General features: G+C 37.0%; 1 protein-coding gene across 2 annotated transcripts in view; it reads right to left on the bottom strand.

Annotated features, from left to right (window-relative positions):
* LOC129646389 (lymphocyte antigen 75-like) overlaps positions 1 to 23,899 on the bottom strand; it is a 123,500-nt gene that overhangs the window by 30,582 nt on the left and 69,019 nt on the right. The window contains exons 26-35 of one of the 2 annotated variants that reach the window (XM_055572455.1): positions 22,204 to 22,369; positions 20,605 to 20,772; positions 19,280 to 19,396; positions 17,280 to 17,474; positions 14,644 to 14,870; positions 12,959 to 13,127; positions 10,642 to 10,791; positions 8,070 to 8,192; positions 6,644 to 6,811; positions 3,687 to 4,411 (exon numbers count right to left, since the gene is read on the bottom strand). In XM_055572455.1, coding sequence (XP_055428430.1) covers positions 4,233 to 4,411; positions 6,644 to 6,811; positions 8,070 to 8,192; positions 10,642 to 10,791; positions 12,959 to 13,127; positions 14,644 to 14,870; positions 17,280 to 17,474; positions 19,280 to 19,396; positions 20,605 to 20,772; positions 22,204 to 22,369 — 1,662 coding nt within the window. In that variant the 3' untranslated portion in view covers positions 3,687 to 4,232. Of the gene's footprint in view, positions 1 to 3,686; positions 4,412 to 6,643; positions 6,812 to 8,069; positions 8,193 to 10,641; positions 10,792 to 12,958; positions 13,128 to 14,643; positions 14,871 to 17,279; positions 17,475 to 19,279; positions 19,397 to 20,604; positions 20,773 to 22,203; positions 22,370 to 23,899 lie in introns of those variants that run through there. The other variant, XM_055572456.1, reaches the window with a different exon arrangement.

Here is a 23,899-nt window from a genome sequence, read left to right as displayed (position 1 = left end):
GAGAGATGAGAAAGAGAGGATTTAAGGATGAATTCTGAGCTTCTATCCTGGGAAACAAGGGGTATGCTGTCTTCATATTAATACAAAGAGAATATAAGAAGAAGAATTTTTTGGGAGAATGGAAAAAAAGCCTCTCAGATTCTGCTTGGGCAGAACTGATTAAGTTAGCTTGGGCAAAAGGAGAAATAGATGTATACTAAATTTGTTGAGATATAATAGTGTGAGAAAGTTTTAATTTAGAATACAAAGGAAATTAGAGTTTACTGTACAGATCATTCCCATCTCTTTCAGAATTTTTCACAGTTTCTTGTGATCCACACAGTCAAAGGCTTTGGCATAGTCAATAAAGCAGAAATAGATGTTTTTCTGGAACTCTTTTGCTTTTTCCATGATCCAGCAGATGTTGGCAATTTGATCTCTCTGGTTCCTCTGCCTTTTCTAAAACCAGCTTGAACATCTCGAAGTTCATGGTTCATGTATCGCTGAAGCCTGGCTTGGAGAATTTTGAGCATTACTTTACTAGCGTGTGAGATGAGTACAATTGTGCGGTCGTTTGAGCATTCTTTGGCATTGCCTTTCTTTGGGATTGGAATGAAAACTGACCTTTTCCAGTCCTGTGGCCACTGCTGAGTTTTCCAAATTTACTGGCATATTGAATGCAGCACTTTCACATCATCATCTTTCAGGATTTGAAATAGCTCAACTGGAATTCCATCACCTCCACTATCTTTGTTCGTAGTGATGCTTTCTAAGGCCCACTTAACTTCACATTCTAGGATGTCTGGCTCTAGGTGAAAGAGATGAGAATACCAGACCACCTGACCTGCCTCTTGAGAAACCTATATGCAGGTCAGGAGGCAACAGTTAGAACTGGACATGGAACAACAGACTAGTTCCAAATAGGAAAAGCAGTACGTCAAGGCTGTATATTGTCACCCTGCTTATTTAACTTATATGCAGAGTACATCATGAGAAACACTGGGCTGGAAGAAGCACAAGCTGGAATCAAGATTGCAGGGAGAAATGTCAATAACCTCAGATATGCAGATGACACCACCCTTATGGCAGAAAGTGAAGAGGAACTAAAAAGCCTCTTGATGCAAGTGAAAGAGGAGAGTGAAAAAGTTGGCTTAAAGCTCAACATTCAGAAAACGAAGATCATGGCATCCAGTCCCATCACTTCATGGGAAATAGATGGGGAAACAGTGGAAACAGTGTCAGACTTTATTTTTTGGGGCTCCAAAATCACTGCAGATGGTGACTGCAGCCATGAAATTAAAAGACGTTTACTCCTCGGAAAGAAAGTTATGACCAACCTAGAGAGCATATTCAAAAGCAGAGACATTACTTTGCCAACAAAAGTTCATCTAGTCAAGGCTATGGTTTTTCCTGTGGTCATGTATGGATGTGAGAGTTGGACTGTGAAGAAAGCTGAGCGCCGAAGAATTGATGCTTTTGAACTGTGGTGTTGGAGAAGACTCTTGAGTCCCTTGGACTGCAAGGAGATCCAACCAGTCCATTCTGAAGGAGATCAGTCCTGGGTGTTCTTTGGAAGGACTGATGCTAAAGCTGAAACTCCAATACTTTGGCCACCTCATGCGAAGAGTTGACTCATTGGAAAAGACTCTGATGCTGGGAGGGATTGGGGGCAGGAGGAGAAGGGGACGACAGAGGATGAGATGGCTGGATGGCATCACCGACTCGATGGACATGAGTCTGAGTGAACTCCGGGAGTTGGTGATGGACAGGGAGGCCTGGCGTGCTGCGATTCATGGGGTCGCAAAGAGTCAGACGAGACTGAGCAACTGAACTGAACTATACAGATCATGAGGTCTAGTTTTTTTAAAAAATGTCTTTGACAATCTAGAGGGGTGGGACGAAGTGGGGGGTGGTAGGGAGGTTCAAGACGGAGGGGACATATGTATACTTATGGCTGATTCACATTGTTGTATGGCAGAAACAAACAGAACACTGTAAAGCAATTATCCTCCAATTAAAAATAATAACTTTGAGATATAGTTAAAATTTGTCTTTTTAGGTAAAAAGTTGTTGAACTTAATAGTTAAAATTTGTCTTTTTAGGTGAGTTAGTGAGCAATCAGGTCTTTGTTTTTCCAAGAGGCTTTTAGGATTAAATGAACCAAAGAGAAAGAAACCCTGGCTTTTCCCTAGCATCAACTCAGCAGCGAGTCAGGACTGGGGTTTCCAACACTACAGCAAACAGCTGCAGGGCAGATCTCCCAGGTAATGAAACGTCCTGCCCTGGGACTGGGGAAGGGAGAATACTGTCAGCGGGTATTTACTGGTCACTTCTAAACTTGTCCTCTATACCAGATCATCTGTTTTTTCAGGTGCCTCATTTTGAAAGATCAATTTTGTCAGACCACATGTGGGGGTTGGATTAGTTAGGAAGATTGGAAAAGGCTGTCTTCAGTTCTTCTGAGAAAGGGAACACAATACGGGCAGCTCTGGTCACGGTAAGAAGGACTTTCATAGAGATTGTTCAGTGGGAGTTAGAAATATGGACCTGAAACTAGATATTTGAATTACTGACTTAGAAGTGGTTGATGAATGCCGTGGGGTAGGAGGCGGTGCGCAGGATCTCCTGAGGGAGGCAAACCGAGTGAGAAGCGAGTGTATTATAGGTGGGACCCCTGCTGACCCAGTAGTCAGAAGAAAGGCTGAGTCAGAGGAATCCAAAAAGGAGCCTGAAATCAAACACTCAGAGATGTACAAACGATTATATTTATTCTTTTAAAAGTGCACACAAGATCTTGATGCCTTGCTTTACAATAGCTGGACACTTTTTTCTTGTCATGCTATATGCGTAACATAATAAAACCCAATCTAGAGACTTATTTTTCAAAACGGAAAACAAATACTTTTACGTAAGATCAACAATAGTTTTACTTAAAAAAAAAAAGAAAATGATTTTATTATGGCATCACAACTATATATACCTGTACTTGTTGCATCAAATTTGTTCAGTTCATTGAAGAAAGTCTTAACAACTAAAACTGCACAGATAATAGAGTAAGAGAATTTAACAAATTCAGTATAAAATAGTTCAGGACAACCATACTACAGCGTGTTAGACCACTAAAATGTCTTAGAAAGTTATTTACAACATTATCATAATATAAACACTAAATTTTAAAATAAATCTGTGGATTTTCTACAAAAATAAAGTACATATGTTAATATAAGTTAAACGCTGAATAAAACATTCACAATATCCAGTAGAAGCTATTATTAAGACTATATTCTAGGTGGTAAAATTCAAAACAATAACCATAAAACCGTGTTTCCTAAACCATTCACAATTTTAAATATTTTAGTAGTAATCACAAGATTTAGAGTTTCATTGTAAAATTCATTTTTACAAATATACACAATTTTCACAGACCTCCTATCTCTTATGTAAAAAGGCAACAAAGAATAAAAATTTCTTAGTCAGAAGTTGCCATACTATATTAAATATATAAACTGTGAAATTTTCAAAAAAACTCATCCATAGCTGATTCCCTTTAAAAAGAAAACATATGTTTTATATAAAACAAAAAACACACTGCTATAAGATATCTAATCAATCTAAAAATATTTCCACACTTATAAAAACATTAAGTACTAAATCTTTAAAAGCCTTTGAAAAACTATGAACAGAACAAAATTATTGCATTTAAATAATTTCGGTATGAAATATCTTTGGAACAGTATAAGAATATCTTGCCAAGAGGCATAATTTTGCTGTTTGCATGTCTCATTGTTCAATAATTTCCCCCAAATGCTACAAATGACTAATTTAAAACAATGTTGATATTATTTACAGTTTTGTTTTTATCTAGAGGTACTAATTTTGCATTTGGCTTAGTTGTTCTTAAAATTAAATGTACATATGTGACCCAGTAATGCCAATTTTATCTCCTAACACAATTTGTTAAAATGCCATTCATATCCTAGTTACCAACTACATTCTTACAGAGAAAATGCACATTAAACTCATTACCCTATGAACAATTTGGACTTCGGTTCCAACTTTGGTATCTTTTCATGCTATTAAGTAGTTATAAACATGGCATTTTGTGCGTAACTGTAGATACCAGCATTATAATTAAACAAAAAGAGTACCTAAGACCTCAACATTGAAACAGAGTAAATACTGACATTGGGAAAATTTTAAATGGCTCATTTTTCCTAAACCATCAGTGCAAATCAGCAAACCTCTAGAAGAGTTTAGTCATGGAAAGAAGGAAGCATAATTTCATCTTCATTCCCTCCTTGTTGATACCGAACTGAAGAGAAGCCCAACCAGTGCCAACGGTTCCTTCGGAAGAAGAGCCAGATCAGTCCGCAGGTTACAGCTAAGATACTCAGCACAGCAAATGCGATACCTATTCCTCTGTAATCAGGGCCTAGACCAGAGAAAGGTTTGACAGTGGAAGACAGAACAGAACAGCGATAGTCACTGATTTTATGTATTAGGCTTTGTGTCACATATGTGAACACTGTACAAATGAGATACAGTAAGTGCTGATTGTCTCACAGTGTCAACACAGAATTCAAACTCATCATCAAACACTTCAGTGCTTTCTGATCCAATTTAACTGTTTCATTCAAATCCTCTTCACTCCTAGAGCAATTTTCTTCCGAAGAAATTAGAGTGGTACCATTATTCTCACATTCCCTTCCCATCATCCTTCTGAGACCCTCATTCCCAGTATATTACCTTACTTTGACAGCAAATTGCTAAAGGTTGGTAAATGTCTGTGCTTGACTTACCTAGTGCCAAATAAAGTGTTATGTGCTTTAAAGGAAGTTAACCCTTTAGGATGACCTCACTGAGTCCCTCATTATTCAATTTTAAGCACTGTTCCAGGCCCCTATCTACATGCTGTCAAGATGGAGTCATTGTGTCCCATGGCTTTAATATCATCTCTGTGCTGACTTTCCTTCTCTCTCATATGTCCAACTTCACACTAGACATTCCATGTGGAATGTCTAGCTCATTTCCACATGGATGCTCAAAATGCCAAAATGGAACTCTTGGTTTATACCATTCTAACCCTACTTCTCCCTCACCCCAAATCTTCTACTCGCTCTCTATTCCACTAAGTATAGAACCTGAACACTTGACTCAGGATTCCAAAGCCCAACCTGTCTGACATCTTTCTACTTTCCACTTCTTCCTTAAGCCCACATCAAGATGTTCTGTCTTAGGCTCTCTGCTCCAACTGGTACTTCTGCCTGGTGTGACTCTTCTGCTGACCCCAAAGGCCTTGGCTGGCCTTTCAGATTTCAGCTTCCATATCTCCTGCTCTAAGAAGTCTTCCCTGATCACCCCTGATCTAGAGCAGTTAAATCCCTAGTCTCAATACAGTTCATGTGTGTGCATGCGCACGTGCCTGCTCAGTTGTGTCTAACTCTGTACAACCCCATGGACTCCAGTCGGCCAGGCTTCTCTGTCCATAGAATTCTCCAGGCAAGAATACTGCGGTGGGCTGCCATTTCCTTCTCCAGGATCCTTTACCATTGCACCATAGAGTTTATAACTGTTTGATATTTTCCTCTCTTTTAAAAAGGGACCTGCTTGGTTACTCCTTATCTGTCTTCAATAGATTGTAAGCTCTGTGAGAAAAGGAATCTTACCTGTCTTGCTCATGGGTGCACCCCAGCACATAAAACAGATACTCTAAATATTTACTGAATCAATGCATAAATATGTAGATACTGATTACCTAGAGTTAAGGTTTTATTTTTACCATTTGTACACCAAAATGGACATTTTATGCTAATCTTTAAAAATGTTAATGTGAAAATTTTAGAGCTTGTTAAGATAAGATTTTTGTGGTTAATTTATGTATCAATTATGATGAAACAGAAGTTCAAAGTACAATTTCCTATAGATACTTAGGATGTTGTAACTAATTAAATACAGTTTTGCACTGTTGTTTATTATGAGTTTTATGGGAATGGGGAGAAAGGAAATGAAGTAACTGCAGAATTAGACCTTTGAGCTTTTAATCTCTGAACTATAGAATAAAATACATTTTAACATTTTTCAAGAAATGACCTCCCTGAAACTCTGGCAGCTCCCATTTTTCTTAGGAAAGAATTATACAAAGTTTGGAGAAGGCAATGGCACCCCACTCCAGTACTCTTGCCTGGAAAATCCCATGGACAGAGGAGCCTAGTAGGCTGCAGTCCATGGGGTTGCTGAGGATCGGACACGACTGAGCGACTTCACTTTCACTTTTCACTTTCCTGCATTGGAGAAGGAAATGGCAACCCACTCCAGTGTTCTTGCCTGGAGAATCCCAGGGATGGGGGAGCCTGGTGGGCTGCCGTCTAGGGGGTCACACAGAGTCAGACATGACTGAAGTGACTTAGCAGCAGCAGCAGCATACAAAGTTTGGACAGTTCAGTACTTTCCTCTGGGAATCCTAGACATCTTGTGCATTTACTGTCATTTGTAATTTATTTTTCTGAGGGAAAGAATCTTTATGACTTAATCAAGTTTGTTTGGATATACTCTAAGGACTAAGTACTCTGGGAGAAAGTACAAAACTTTGCATACAATTGAATTGTACATTTATTGCCTGACCCATTCTTCAGAAAGGTTCCTTAAGGACAGGTTACATACTTACCCAAGGGAACTTTGCAGACAACTCTTCCGTACCCACGTGAACATTCAACTTTTGTCCAAGTTTCATTTGAAGCTAACAAAATGCTACATTGTCCACTGCCACTCTTAATTTTATTTGTCCATTTGACAAATGTCACTTTTGATCCATCTAACCAATTCCAAGAATGATCTAAAGAAAGAAGTTTGTTTACTGTAACTAAATTACTAAGGTAAAAAGCACATGGTTCATACAATTTATTTATTTATAACTGTGCTGTGCCACTATTTTTAAAATGAAATTTATTGAAAGTGAAAATATTAAAATCAGCCCATCAGTTGCACTTGACATATTTCAAGTGTTCAACAGCCACATATGGTTAGTGACCACTACACTGGATAGCACAGACATAGAAAAAATTTCATCTTTGTAGAAAGTTCTATTAGACAGCACTACACAGAGTACAGGTGCTATAAATGAAGTACATAATGCATGTACATCTATTGTGTGACAGGCAGATTTCTAAAGATCTGTGTCCATTGTCCCTTGCTTCCCACCCATGACTTCCCCCCATTAAAAATCATTCACAGTGTGCTGGTGGGAGAGGAAGAGTCCTGCAGGGTCCAAGAAGTCCTCCCCACCATGATTCCACTTCTGGGTCTCAGCTGATGGAGCACCACCTTGTGGTGAGAGTATAAACACAACTTACACTTCCCTTAGATGGCCAACTTAGAATTCATTCACTTTTTGACACATACTTAATATTTTGGAATTCACATTTATTTCAATTATTTAGAATTCAAATTTGTATAAAATGTGAAGCCAACTTTCTATTATTCTATCAAATGTGTACTCTTAATTCATTCTTTATCAGTTCTAAGTGCATGGAAACAATCTATTATTCCTTATTGAAAAATTCTTCCACCAATCTTTTTGAACCAAATCTTTGCAATTTTACTTAGGTAATATAATAAAAAATCACCATTAAGACTTACTTTCACTCTATGGTTACCAAAAAAAAGTAAAAATGTTTCAAGAGGGAAGGAAACAACAAGAAGAGAACTTTCTGAATAATAGTTAAAAGCTATCACTACCAAGTGCTAGACACTAGAATGCTATGGACAGTAAGCAATGGGTTCCTGGTGGGATACACAAGGGACACAGATACTGCCATAGGAGAAGAAAAAATCCTGTTGACCCAAGTATCTTAAGCCTCTAAAACAATTCCAGTTGATTTAACCTGATTTTCTATTTCATTAGTGTTTTATCATTACTAATAACTGATTCGTTTATTCATTAGGAATTTATAAGCCTCTAAACCAGCAGACCTAGCTTATTCATCACCAAGAAGCGTTTGAATTAGCCACCACTTGACATTCTTTAGTGAGGCTGACCTGGCATTCAGGACAAGTTAGAACTCTCTTTGCACACTCTACACACAGATATTTACCAGCAGAAAGTTGAGATAATCCCAGCCAAACTCTCATGGTAATGTTATTATTTTCCCTCATTAGTCTGCTCACAAATTTATTCTCATCTTCATCCTTTATGGTAACGATAGTTGCAGAATGGGCTGTTGAAGGAAAACAAACCCTAAGTCAGTTAGCTTTATGCCAACTGGGGAAGATTGAGGGCAGGAGGAGAAGGGGACAACAGAGGACGAGAAAGTTGTATGGCATCACTGACTCAGTGGACATGAATTTGAGCAAACTCTGGGAGACAGTGAAGGACAGGGAAGCCTGGTGTGCTTCAGTCCATGGGGTTGCAAAGAGTTGGACACGACTTAGTGATAGAACAACAATCAAGATTAACGATCATGAAGATATTCAAACTTGACACAGAGTGTACAGCATTAATACATAAAAGTATAGTGTTAATAGCTTCCAAAAATGTTAGAAATATTTCTAGATTGAAACTTTGCATATATACATATCTTATGTTTCCTCAAAATGTTTACATGGTAATATTTCTGGGCCTTGGAACTACTTAACCAGCGAGATCTTCCTGTATGAACAGCTAGTCATAAGAAGTGGGGTATGTGATGGTAGAAATCTGTGTTCCCCTGTAGATTTTCAATACTCTCTCCTCAACAACCAATTCTGTATAATAAGTTAACTTTAAATGTGCTTCTGCTAAAATGAAAATAAAAGCAAATAGATTTGAGATGTTGGAGAGCATTAGCCTTCCTTTTAATATTATTTTATACATAAGTGTACATGGTCATGATCTTAGGCATCTGGTCCCATCACTTCATGGGAAATAGATGGGGAAACAGTGGAAACAGTGTCAGACTTTGTTTTTTTGGGCTCCAAAATCACTGCAGATGGTGATTGCAGCCATGAAATTAAAAGATGCTTACTCCTTGGAAGGAAAGGAGTAAGGTTGTGACCAACCTAGGTAGCATATTCAAAAGCAGAGATATTACTTTGCCAACAAAGGTCCATCTAGTCAAGGCTATGGTTTTTCCAGTGGTCATGTATGGATGTGAGAGTTGGACTATGAAGAAAGCTGAGTGCCAAAGAATTGATGCTTTTGAACTGTGGTGTTGGAGAAGACTCTTGAGTCCCTTGGACTGCAAGGAGATCCAACCAGTCCATTCTGAAGGAGATCGGTCCTGGGTGTTCACGGGAAGGACTGATGCTAAAGCTGAAACTCCAGTACTTTGGCCACCTCATGCGAAGAGTTGACTCATTGGAAAAGATTCTGATGCTGGGAGGGATTGGGGGCAGGAGGAGAAGGGGACGACAGAGGATGAGATGGCTGGATGGCATCACCGACTCGATGCACATGAGTTTGGGTGAACTCCAGGAGTTGACGATGGACAGGGAGGCCTGGCGTGCTGCGATTCATGGGGTTGCAAAGAGTCGGACACGATTGAGCGACTGAACTGAACTGAACTAAACTGATACATGGTCATGCCATTGTATACTGTCCAAAATACAGTATGGAATTGAATGAGTGAGTATTCCTCAAGTTTGATAGGCTGCCTTAAACCCACAGAGATAATAGTACTATCACCAGCATCAGGCAAGGGATAGAAATAAAATAATACCTGGACTTGGAAACTAATCCAAAATGCAATCAAATAGTCTTCAATCCAAACAAGCTTATCCATACTTGAACTGAAGCATGTCTTTTGTGGTGTGAAGTATTAGAAGAAGGGCAAAGGAAAGCATTTTCTCCTCTAGATCACACAGTGTGCAGGTACTTTACCTTCTATAATACTAATCTCACATAAAAGTTTCCATCATGTAGTTAAGCAGTAACAAGGAGATTTTTAAATCAGTCAAGTGTCTCCACAAGGTAGCAAAATAAATAAGATAAATGTCATCTGCCTAAATTGCTACCCAAGGATGCAGGTCTTTGAAATACTCTAGGTGGTCTCCCTAGAAGTTATTTCACAGTTTGACTACTCTCTAAGATTCTCATGGGAGGGAGTCAATCATGGCTGCTCTTTCATTTTAGTTAAATCTGAAGATTAAAAGTCCTGTCCCCTATAGTGTTCAGAGATGTGGGCCCCAGGTCCATTTTGCAGAATGAACAACCCATGCTTCTTGGACTTTGTTACCCTGGTCAGGTTAAACTTACTTATTAATGACTAAGTAATGAAAAATCTACAATTTTGTATTTACTGCTTAATCAACTTTACAAAAAATCTGCTTCTTAATCCTTTCATCTGAGCATATCTAGCTATATTTAAAATGGTTTCTTTTGTCAGTATTTTCACATAATAGTTTATTTAGCAATTTTTTATTCTACTTCTTCCCACTTACTTTTATATACCATCTACTTATTCTTACATTGATCATTTTTAATGGCTGTTACAATATTCCATTGAGTTCATATATAATAAAATACTTAAACATTTCTGTACCACTGGGCAATTAGGTTATAATGCTATTATAATTAGTGAGTGCTTCACAAAGATTTTCAGAAATACAATATTTATTTTAAAAGGTTTCCTTAAGAAAAATTCTAATGACTAAATTATTGAAAAAGAAAATCAACACATTTTAACTCACCAAGCTCTGAACAAAACCGTCTGGCTTCTGAGAAACTGTGCAATGCCTGGTCGGACGTGTAACAGTGGTCCCTGTACTGAACCCACTGTGACTTGTTCCCTTTTACTCCTGGACATCTTGATGAGTAAGTATAAGAGGACACCTCTTTAGCTGTAAAAAATGTGAGACATAACTGTGAAAATGCACAGAAAAATATGACTGGCTTTTAAAATCTCACTGACTCCATGGTTTCTGTAGGTAAGAGGCATTCGACTTCAATACACATCAGAGAGGGCTACAGCCCACACTCTGAAAACGCAATCTCATTAGCTTTTTAGAAAACCATTTTTTAAAAAACTGAGAATACAGAGGAAAGTACTTAACTCTCTAAGATGAATTTAGACTAAAGTAAAAACAACTGGAAAGACAGAATCGAGAAGAAAAGACAAGGCTGGGTAGGCCTGTAACAAATTTGAAATAATAATTAAAATTCTTTCTTTCTTTGGATTCCTTTTTGTATTGATCACAAAGACCTACTTTTACCTTGCCATAAAAAAAATCATACCCACATTGAAAACTTGGTAACTTGCTTACAAAGCACAACAGATCAGCACTGAAAAATCTATGTCAAGCCAAAAAAAAAGAGCAGGTGTGGCTTCTTAGCTCTGAATAATTCCCCTGGTTTCCATGTAAACTGTTTAATTTTCAGTCATTCTGTATAACACAAGAAGCCTGTCCCCCTTAACACCATTGTTAATTCCAACTGGAGAGTATGAGAACTGGAAAGTAAATTGCCAACATCCCGTTGACCAGGTACAGATTGTCTGAATCAATATCTGATCTGGTATGGCCAGCAGTCACAACCCATACCACTGTTCTCTACGCATTATGCATGGTCTGCATGTCCTTCAGTCATTGAAGGCTTTCCTGCTTTTGTTCCTCATTGCAGTTTCATAGAATTCTTTTCATTTATGATCCCTATGATTCCAGAAGAATGGCTACTGCCCCTTTCTTCTCCACTGAGTTTTCCATTCCTTACTCTGCTTCTCTATCCTGTTTCTCCACTCGGGCTCAATCTTTTTTGAAATCTAGTTATTTGATTGGCTTCTGCCTCCACACTTTTCACTAATGCCACCAGTTTGGGCTCTAAGTCTTCCTTCAGTTTGAAAATTGATTACTTCTGGGTAAGTTTCCTAGCTGCAGGTGACCAAAAGTCATCTAAAAATTAACCTGTGGAGTCTGTAAGACTTGTGACAATTCTTTGTTAAGGCTGTGGTGGAGCAAGATGCTACTAACAAGTGTTTGATTCTATCATACTGGGAAAATAGTATCCCTGACAAAAAATACACTGCTGACTACTCCATCACTGCACAGGCAGCGGTGTGTTGTTTCTTTAGATTCAAAACATGCCGAACACTGGCTACCAATGCATGGCTAGGACGAGTGTACTTTTATGAATGGGTTGGCTTTAAAAACAATTCTTCATCCACTGGGAACATATGGAAATGCCTTATCTTCAAAGTCTATTTGTTTCTAGTCCAAGCTGCAAATGGCCTGTCTTAGACGGCATATATTTTCTTTTCTTACTGTTCTTTAGGGAGTTTTGCTTCCAACTCTCACATTTTTTTTTCCCTTGCAAGGGCCAGCCATGTGGTAAGTTTGTTATATTCCTGTCAAGAAGATTCCATTTTGTTTGAAAGGGGATAAAATATACATTATGTAAAATTTACCATTTTAACTATTTTTCACTGTACAGTTCAATGGCATGAAGTACATTCACATTTTTAAGCAATCATCACCACCATCCACCTGCAAATTGTTTCATCTTGCAAAACTGAAACTCTGCTCCAATTAAATAATAACACCTCATTCTTTCTTTCCTGCAGCAATCACCATTCTACTTTCTATAATAGAAATATTTGGAGAATGTTTAGTTACACAGAACATTTCTTTACTACAGAGATTCTTTTCTATAAAAACTTTCAGAACCATTAATATGGTAAATCACCTAAGATTTTTCTCAAATCTATATCCTGTGGAACCCTTTTTTAAAAAGGAGAATCTTACTTTTTGAAAAACACTGCTAAGTGATATTAAAATTCACAAATTCTAGAGTAAAACTCACTGAGTAACAGAACAATTGAAAGTCTTTGAGAACAAATTCCTTGAATGGGCATATCATATTGGTTTCTCTCCACAAAGTATCGAAATTATTTTGCTAGGATTTGTGAATAAACCTTATTTAATATCTATAAAAATTATTTTGCATATTTAATCAGGTACATAAAACAAATGTCATGTTTTAGTAAATATACAGCTATTTGAAATCAAGTCTTACATTCTGTAGGTTTATAACAAATAGCACCATCCTTAACAGACTTGCAGTTTTCATGCTTCCAAATTCCTTTTGGATCCAAGACAACACAATTTCCAGCAGATTTTTTATCTTTCCATGGAATATAGTCAAAGGCACTGCCATCAGACCATTCAAAACTTGATGCACTTCCCTGTATTAAGAATAATAGTGATAATCTGAATTCATATGTATAACTTCAAAAGAACATTGAGATGAACATGCATACTTTCATAAATATAGGAATGTAGTGTTAATTATTTGCTTATAAGTACTACAGACCTGAACATATTTGTAAAACCAGGGATTTACTTTTGATGCACTAATTTGAGACATTTGCTCTGGCATATAATTTAAATAGGACTTTAGAGATAGAGTTACTACACTCTATCTCTAGATTTCTTTTTTTAAGGATGAGTTTATATAACACTAGAAATTATATGACATGGAAATGGCTTCCATTTGTCACAATTACAGGTTTACAATCCCAATCTTCATATTACTCTAAATATTGTTTTTTATGTTTTATAGCTTTGTGGTTTGTGTCCCTGGCTTGATTTTTTTCATATTACAGAAGTTATCAAGCAGCAAGAGGCTGGAAGAGAAAAATAGTTCCCAAGAAATTCATATAGGAAGATTACTTTTGATTTGTCCTTCATTCTTTAATCATAATTTGCCATTCTTTTACTTTTCCCACTTTATTTAGATTAGGCCTCCATTCTAATCTCAACAGACTGTTTTTTTTGTATACTAGATATCATTATCAGTACATATATATATGTATACTACTTAATGGGATTCAAATAGTGGCACAAAAGGCATGTTTACCAGCAGAAGATTACTTTCAAATAGTGTCAATTTCTAGGGGGAAGTGGGGAGAAAATATACATCTATATTTTAGATGTAGTTAAGAGTTTTACTTGGCACTTTATATAATTTTTTTTAACTTTTATTTTGTATTGGGGTATAGTCAATTAACTGGAGAAGGAAATGGCAAGTCACTCCAGTGTTCTTGCCTGGAGAATCCTAGGGACGGCGGAGCCTGGTGAGCTGCCGTCTATGGGGTCACACAGGGTCTGACACGACTGAAGCGACTTAGCAGCAGCATAGTCAATTAACAATGTGACAGTTTCAGGTGAACAATGAAGGGGCTCAGCCATACGTATACATGTATCCATTCTCACCCCAATACAGATTTTGTGCTAATAATCCTCTATTAAGGAACATATCATCACCCCCATTTGACAGATGAGGAAATAAGCTTGCAAAGGTATAATAACTTGCTTGTGGTCACCCAACATGTAGATAGAAGACCTGCCACTCATATTGGAAATCAGATTTTTCTGATCCTAAGCCATTCCCTTTTTACCAGCTCTCCAACTGGTCTATCCCAAATAGGTTAGAGTGGTGTTGCTGAGATATTAATCTACTGAGTCCTCAGGATGCTTGGCAGCGTCTAGGGCAGCTGCAGTCCTGGCCAGTTGCCCTAGTGTACTCCACAAACACAACTTTCTATCTGTTCTACATTGTGAAAAGACAGAAAGCACTATGGTATGCAAATGCAATCCCAGGATTTAATCTGATGTTATATTTTGAGTTAATATTTTATGCTCAAATTTCCAACCCTCGAATATACTCGAAAAGTTTCTGGAAAACAAAACAAGACTTACATCATGACTTGAGAGCCCAACCCATAGTGGAAATCCGTCACGCTTTACGATATCTTCCAGAAAAAGCTGGCCATTTTGGTCATGAACACTTGCCAAATGACCTCCACTTTGAGAACATGCATTTAATGCTTCATACCATGTTACCTTTTTTTGAATAACATTATAAATACCATCTTCATATGGAATAAACTGTGGCAGAGTAGTATTATATTCTTCCTTGTAGTCAACTATAATATTTAAATTAAAAGTGTTAGTGATTAAATTTAAATTATTTAAAATACATAATTTGGGTAATATTGGACATACAACCATTTCAAAAGTTAAACAAAACTGGACTATAAGAAGGTCAAATGCATACTTTCTTTTTCTTATTGCCACAGCTTATTTAATAGGCTCTTAACTATTACAATTGTCTGGGTGATTAAAAAAAGGCACAAACACTGTCTTTCACTTAAGGAGCTCACATATTAGTTGGGCACAGAAAACACCAGCACCTGAAGTGAGGGCAAAACAATGAACCCCTAGAACACTTGTGACTGACTAGGAAAGGAAAGATTCATCTGGATTAGGAGCCAGAAAACCTGCTTAATAAACTAGGTCTCCAGACTTTGGTTAGCTGAAATTAGTTCTAAAAAGAAATATGGTAACAAGAAAGTCAACTAAAAACAATCAAACAACTATGGTAACAACAAGACCACAATTATGTGGGTATTTCAAAGGGAAACAGAAGCCATGTTAAAGAGCTCCAGCAGCCAAATTTGGAAAAAATCAAGGAAAAGAGGGTTCAGGATGGGGAACACATGTATACCTGTGGCGGATTCATTTTGATATTTGGCAAAACTAATACAATTATGTAAAGTTTAAAAAAAATAATAAAATTAAATTAAATTAAAAAAATAAAATAAAATAAAATAATATAGTCTATTATAGCCCAAAGTATAAAAAAATAACCATAAGCCCAAACTGATATGAATAAATGCCTAAATAAATTTTTAGATGGAAGAGAATAGACAACTCTCCTATGTAGAACTCCAAGTTATTTATATAGATACTCCCTACTGCAGTAAAGTAGGAAAAAACTCTCCATTCCCTTAGTGAGGACTGAGTATGGTAACTTTCTTACAAAGAGTACGCTATGGGAGGTGGGAAGAAGAGCAACTCGGTAGTGAAGGAAGCTAACAAACATTACCTTGACCCAGGTGATCAAGGTCAAAATCCACAGTGACAAGTAATAAGTTACGTTGACAGCATATATCCTTCATAGGACATGATGAGAATGACATTTTACCTCTTTGGCTTTTTCCCTAAATCCCAAACCCATAACTCCAGTTTAACCATGAGAAAAAGATCAGCCAACCCAAACTGAGGGACAGTCTACAAATCACATGACCAGTGCTTCTCAAAATTGTCAAGAAAAGTAAAAATCTGAAAAACTATCATAGCCAAGAAGAACCTAAGCGAACATGATGACCAAGTGTAATGTAGTATACTGGATGGACTCCTGAACACAAAAATAACATGAAGTAAAAACTAAGGAGATCTGAACAATATATGGACTTTAGGTAATAATAATCTACCAATATTGGTTTATTTGTTGTAACAAATGTCCCATACTTAAGACAGATGTCAACAGCAGGGGAAACAGGTTATGATGTATATGGGAACTCTCTGTACTATCTTTGCAACTTTTCTGTAAATCTAAAACTATTCTAAAATGAAAGTTTTATTTAAAAAAAAAAAAGAAAGAAAGACGGTAGAAGACATCATGGCAGGAAAAAACCCCATAAATAAAGGTACAAGTAAGAAAGGGTATACAGTGTACATGGACAATTAAGAGATCAGCCTGGCAGGAAAAGATCTTCACTGAACCAAAAACAGTGGGAAAATGGAGACTGGGAGGAAACCTAGAAATTTAGAAGAGACACTGGTTTCTAAAAAGTCTCAAAGGCTTACAGGAACTCAAAATAACTGATAGTAGGGAATTCCTGGAGATTGTTGATAGAAGTGGTATATCTGAAAGTTATTCTCCAAGAGTATGAAGCGAAAAGGTGGGCCCAGATGTGACTGTGATGGGCTCCTAGCAGAGGGCTTAGAGCAGAATGGCCATAATAACAGTTTTTAAGCTGTAAAAAATTTAAACCCGATATACATTAAAAAATAGACTTATTTAAGGAATTAGGCAAACTTGAGAAACATTCATTTTTAGCCTAGACTGTCAAAACTACCTACACACACTTTCTTATGCATAGAAATTTTATCCATCCTTCAAGGCCCAACAAAGTTTTTCCTCCTCTCCTCAATGCATTCTTAGTTTTCATTATATCTGTTTTCACAGGTGTCTTTTGATTTCTCAACAAATGTAAGCCTGTACATACTAAATAACCTAAGACTAACCTACATAAAACAATAATAAACATTTAATGCTGTTTTCCCAACTGCATTCATTTTAATCCTTGAGATCAAGACCATGACAACAGGGAGTGTGTCTTCCTTCCTCTAAAACCTTCGTAGTGCTTCTCATGATACTGAATACAGGGGAGCTACTCAAAAAGTTCAATTGCATAATGCCCACTAGTGGAGCTAATGGCTTTGCATTCTCTTTCACTGGACTAGAAACTCTGCCTTAGCATACTTACCCATTTCAATTTTACAAGCCAGAATGCTGTGCTGGTGAAAGTATAGTAAGTCTCCAACAACATTAAAGGTTTGAATATCCCAGAAGCCATCAGTACTCAAGCCAGCAATAAACTTGCCATTTTTTATAGCTGGTCTTCCTGATCTCCAGTGTGTATATGACAGCGTGGTCTTATCAGACCACCTAAGAGAATTATCTAGAAAAGAAACATTTTTTTTCCTACGCTTAAAGATTAAATTAAGACTTGAATTACAGTTACGAGGTTAATATCTCAAACTCAAGTAATTTTCTATCTTTTTCCCCAACATTCTAAAGGTTGTATACTTATGTGTGTTTCTCTAAAAGAGCTTCCAATTTTAACAGTATACAATGCTTATTTTCAACATAGAAAGTACAAATTATAAATATGAAAACTAAAATTTACTTACAATTCTATCATCCTGAAATAATTTAACATTTTGTTGTTACTTCATCCAATATTCATTTTTTCTACATACATGTTTAATTGTGATGAAAATTAACATAACTATTTAAAAATTAACATGTTATAAAACTAGTGGTAGAAAACTGGACTTAAACTATGCACAATTTATGTCAACTGATTTTTTCGGTTGCAGTGAGGTGAATGGGGGCTACTCTCTAATTGCTATGCATGGGCTGCTCATTGCAGTGGCTTCTCTGGCTCTAGGCGCATGGGCTCAGTAGCTCTGGCACACGGGCCTAGCTGCTCCATGGCATGTGGGATCTTCCTGGACCAGGGATCAAACCCATGTCTCCTCCATTGGCAGGTAGATTCTTAATCCCTGGACCACCAGGGAAGTCCTCGGTTATTTCTGATGATATAACTAAGAAAGCACAGCAGAGGGTACAATTGAAATCTCTAACTATATCCTGGGTCTAGTTTCTGCTGCTCCACACAGGATCACTGTTTCCTCAGTCACTTTCAGGTAAAGCTAGAATTCTTGCGTGGAGAGTCCCATGGACACAGGAGCCTGGAGGGCGACAGGCCATGGGGTCGCAAATAGTTGGACTGACTAACACTTTCACTTTTTTTCACTGGGAAGCTTCTACCTAGTTCCTCTCCATTTTTTCCCATCCCCAAATCTGAGTATTCAAGCATCATTAGAAAAAAGACGGGCAACTAAATACTATCATGATGAACTTATCTTCAGCTGGCAACCCAAGTCTTAGTCATTGCTTGATAGCTTAATTTTTGTTAACTCATCTGCAAGAAAATCTTCAGTAATTTTTAGAGACAGGTTAGATAGCAAAGAGCAGACTGTTTTTAAAATGGCCAGATTTGAGTAATTTAGCTTCTTTGTCTACCCTACCTCTAGCTATCACTGTCCTGTGCCTCTCATTCAGCCCCCTCTTTGGGTAAATGTATGTTTTTGAGGCTTTACGCCCAAAGAGTGATTTTTTTTAATTTCAAAACTTTATGATTTTTAGGACACCTCTTAATGAGTATCTTTCTAAATTGGTCTTACTTCTATTATTAAGAGTCTGTGTTTTTAAAAAAGCTTCATAGCAATTATATCTTGGGTTTGTGGCATTTACAATCTCAAATATTCTAGTCCATTGACAGACTATGTGTCTCCTTTTTCTAATGTATACCCCAAGCCAATGATATAAACCCAAAAATGCAACATTAGAAGTGTATTTCTATTCTCACTTAGGTCATACACCTAGAGATATAAAGTAAGTATTAGACCTTTATGTGGGAGTGCAGTCATTTTTAGTTAGTCTTGTACTGCTAGGAGGGAGAGTGGAAAAAGGATATCATTTTCCACCATTAAACTCCAAGCTTGGTGGTAAAGGCATTTTAGTGGCAGGGCAGAGACACAAACCCTGTCTTGGTATCTGTGTAAGTTATGCTAAGTACACAATTATAATTTTGTATGTTGATAAATACTTTGAAAACTATATTTTTACAGTGTGATAAACAAGTAGTTCATAATGAACTATGAATATAGAAAAAAAAACAGTAGATTTACAACTTACTTTCATAAGTTATACCTAAAATGACCCATGAAGCCATGTAATTGTAATGTAGAAGCTGCTCAAGAACAAAGTTGTTCTCTTTTTCATCTCGAATACTCAGAATATGTGATTTTGGGTCTGTTAAATAAAAAAATAGCCAATAATTTAAATAATTATTTAGAATACTTTGTTTAATAGATTTAGCAATTTTTACTTCCCAGCTTAATACACTTCAAAACAAACAACAGTAGAAAATGAGTAAGAGATATAAATGAAAACCATCTTGTACTACAATGAATAGGTTGAGAAGTTTTCAAACATTTTGATCTTAAATTTGGTCTCATAGAATAGTGGAAAATTAGAAGTTGAGTAGAGAATTTGAAACACTGATTTGCTTTTCCTCACAAGGCTTATTTTGAGTTGGTATAAATCCACATATATTAATGATACAGTGTCAAAGACTATAACAAATAAAACCTCTTGAATGGGCTAAAAGTAAAAAATCTTCCTTTTTCTTAGAGATCACTGTTTTATAGGAAGGTTTTAAAAGTTTAATATTTCCCAAAGTGTGTTCCTCAGGGGTTCCTTAGAAAAGAGTTACATTGAAAAGAGCTTTACAAACATTGGTTAACCAAAGTTAAACTACTTCATTCATGCCAGTATTTCTCAAAGTACATGCTAATGTATATTTGATAATGTTTTAACAGGAAACAAAGATGTGTGAAATTTCTCATCCTTGTTCTTTTACTAAGAATCTTTTTTTTTAATAGAACACCTCTTAAAAGTAGTGTTCCACAGAGCACACTTTGGGGAATAATGGTTTGATATCTTCCATACGAATTTTCTACAAAGTTGATGGGTCCACTGTTAAAAAGTCATAAATCCTCAGTCAATCTCATACGAAATATCTGGATAACCTTGAGAGCTAAAAGTATGAAATATGTATTTCTTTTAAGCAGAGGTGCTTCTTTACAGCTTATCTAAGCTTTCAACCACTCAGACTGACCTATTTTCTCTTTGCCCGCAGCCCAAGTTGATTTAACATCCCATTCTCTAGTCTCAGTGTCATTTCTTTTCCCTTGTAAGTAGAATCCACTTTGTTTATACACGTAAAGACACACTAGTTCTCGAATGGATAGGTTAAAAATGGAGGAACTCCTATACTGTTACCATTTTCACTAAACACAAATTTTAATACTTTGTCATTGACAATGAAGAAATAAGGAGATGGGTATTTTTGAGTTCTAGTTACTACTGCTAATTAGAAATATTTATAATACACTCAGGCGAGATTGGTTAGTTTTAAGAGCGTGATGTAATATACAATGGCTATATAGCATACTTACTCAGTGTCTGGCATTTAGAATGAACCTCATCTTGTGTTGGCACTCTGTATCTATTTTCTGTTATCAAGAAATTGTAGCAAGAGTTCTGAAATGGTATCCATGGAGTGCTTAGAATAGGAGATGGACACTGAAAACTGGCAACTGGTTTGACCTCTTGCTTAGTCTCATCTAGAAAAAGAATTAATGGTAAGAATTCTAATTACATATATAAATATTAAATCGTGTTCATAGTAATTAGACTTGATTTGTAGGAAATATTCAGGAAGCCAAGAAATAATAACTTGGCGATGCTTGTTCTGTTTATGCTTGAATAAAATGTGACCTCTTAACTGGCTTTCTGTAGGAAAGAAATTATTTAAATCAATTTTCTTTCCCCTGATGTGGAATGAGTAGAATAATATGGATAATGAAGTGTTATTAGGTTAAATGCAGTTTCTGTGTTCCTGCATTGCCAGACTTCAAATACAAGGGGCCACTTCAGAGAAACAATACAAACATAACAATAGGTACCTTAATATAACTTTGGGAATTCACCTTCAGTTTTCTGGTTACTGACATCTTCTCTAATTTTAAAGAAATATTTAAGAAATATGTGATGTTCTAAACAAGTTATTGCTCTAACCAAAGCAAATAGAAATAATTTAAAATCTGACACCTAGAAAATCTAAATTAAGCTTTTTTTTTCATTTTATGAAAAGGCTATACATTAAAAAAGATGCAAATAGAGATATGCTCTACTCAAAACCAATCAAACTGATTCAATATGTGGTAGAGACCATTCAGTACAGTATTTCTCCCAGCTCACGGCAACTCCCTTTGTGAATTAGTCTTTTTTTCTAACCACAAACCCACAAATGTGGGCCCCTAAAAGTTGTAAAACCACTTTCCTTTGACTGGGCTAGAGACTGCATATCTGACTCAGCTGAGTCTATCAGATTCTCTCTACAGATATGAAAAGTGGGATTCAGAGACAGTCAATTCACCTGCAGTTATGGCTAAAATTGAAAGCTGCAGAGCTGCCATGTTTCACCATGTGCAGAGAAGCAGAAAGTATATAAAGATAAGAGTGCAGATCCACAGAGAGAAACAGAACAGAGAGGTGGAAGACCTCTGGCTTACGGACCCATTTTCCTCAGAATGTGCAGCTCTATCCCCGTTTCTGAAGATCTAAGTTTCTCTGAAGTGAGCTCATTACTGTTACTCGCAACCAAATAAATCTTAGCAGTGACTCATAAAACAAATGTGAAGTATTGAAAAGAATTGCAAAAGAATGCCCACAGATGTAAGTTTTCCATAAGAACATAAACAAAAAGGTACACAAAATGAGGCTAACAAGGACTTTAAACTCAAAGGTCAATTACTATCATCTGTTGACAGAAATAAAGATAAAAATATATCTAAAATAACAAGTTAATGACAAAATATTTAACATATAATGATTCTTGATTACAAATTTTCACAATAAATTTTGTTGTAAAAAGGACAAAATTATAATTGCTTTATAATTTTAAAACAAGATTTCAAATCCATTTGCCCCAAATTCCACTACTCATAAGACTGATAACAATTAAAGAGTTAAAATACTTGAAATTAGCATACTTCCTGAATAATAGCAAATAGCGCCTGGTTGATTATTATCGCAATCTGATGTTTTCCAGAATCCATCAGTGTCTAATACTACACAGTCTTCAAGTTGTTCATTATTTTCAGCCCAGCGACTAAATTGAAGATGTTTCCCATCTGACCAACCAAAATTGAGTTCATCCTGGAAGGAGGAGAAATATATTTTAAGTAACAATCCATCTTGTCCCTATGGTTTGATTTTGACCCTTGTGGTCGATCTAAGGGCTTCTCTGGTGGCTCAGACAGTAAAGAATCTGCCTGCAATGCAGGACTCCTGGGTTTGATCCCTGGGTAGGGAATATGCCCTGGAGAAGGGAATGGCTACCCACTCCAGTATTCTTGCCTGGAGAATCCCATAGACAGAGGAACCTAATGGGCTACAGTCCACAGGGTCACAAAGAGTTGGACACGACTGAGCGTGACTTTTAATTTTACCTTATATTTAGTACATATTTACAAAGCACTTACTACATATCAGGCATTGTTTTAAGAATCCTTACAACTATATGAGGCACCCAGGTACTATCATATATCCATTTTATAGATGAGGAAACTGAAGTCATGCACCATCACACAGAGTGTAAAACCATAATGAGCTGGGATTCAAATCCAGGCCATTAGACCCTGGAGTCCATGGTCTAAACCATTATACTTTGCTGCCTCACACATAATTAGAACCATTGGTTGTTGGAAATCAGAAAGCTAAAATGGAGTGAGACCACTGTGAGTGCTGCTTAACTTAGAGATAATATGTAGGAGTGGAAAGAACATGGGTTTGGAGCTAAGCGTACTAGTTTTGAATTCTGGTTCAGTCATTTGTCAGCTTTTGATTGTGATATTACCTTGCCATATTTCCATCCCCTCTTCTATTAAATGGATGTGACACTTAATCTCATGGGTTAGAATCAATGGGGTAATGTGTAAGACACATAAATCAGTGGCTAGCTGGTACACAATAAGAGCTACATGGGTGTTCAGTTCAGTTCAGTTCAGTTCAGTCACTCAGTCATGTCCGACTCTTTGTGACCCCGTGAATCACAGCACATCAGGCCTCCCTGTCCATCACCAACTCCCAGAGTTCACTTAGACTCACGTCCATCCAGTCAGTGATGCCATCCAGCCATCTCATCCTCTGTCGTCCGCTTCTCCTCCTGCCCCCAACCCCTGTTAGCTCCTTTTTAAACTCTCAGGCCCTGTGGATCTCATACCACTGTTTTCACACACGACTTTGAAGAGAAACTTCCTTATTCAGTACATTCTATTGTGCGCTAGAAATCTGAACATCTATCTTTGCATCCTGATAAAAGCATGACCACCTGTCTTGAGAGATGCTTTCAAGGTAGCTACAGATGTGCAGGTGATGGGTTGTGAAGTATAGGCCTGCCTGAGCTCTCCTGTGGTGCTGCCAGGGCACCAGGCCTTACACACTGACCCACTGAGGTATGCTTTCCTGAGGCCCATGGCAATTTGGCATTACTGGCTTAAGTGGAACATTGGGCAAAGGCCACATACAGTCCCCTTAGTGAATGAAAAATAGCAAAGGCAGTCAAACCTCAACACCACCAACTATTTCATCCAGAATTGTTCTCCACCAGCATTCCTAAAAGATGATGCTGTGAAAGTGCTGCACTCAATATGCCAGCAAATTTGAAAAATTCAGCAGTGGCCACAG

The sequence above is a fragment of the Bubalus kerabau genome, chromosome 3 (assembly GCF_029407905.1).
Source record: "Bubalus kerabau isolate K-KA32 ecotype Philippines breed swamp buffalo chromosome 3, PCC_UOA_SB_1v2, whole genome shotgun sequence".
Classification (NCBI taxonomy): domain Eukaryota; kingdom Metazoa; phylum Chordata; class Mammalia; order Artiodactyla; family Bovidae; genus Bubalus; species Bubalus kerabau.
The sequence above is the reverse complement of the archived record's forward strand: the minus strand, read 5'-3'. Positions and strand labels throughout refer to the sequence as shown.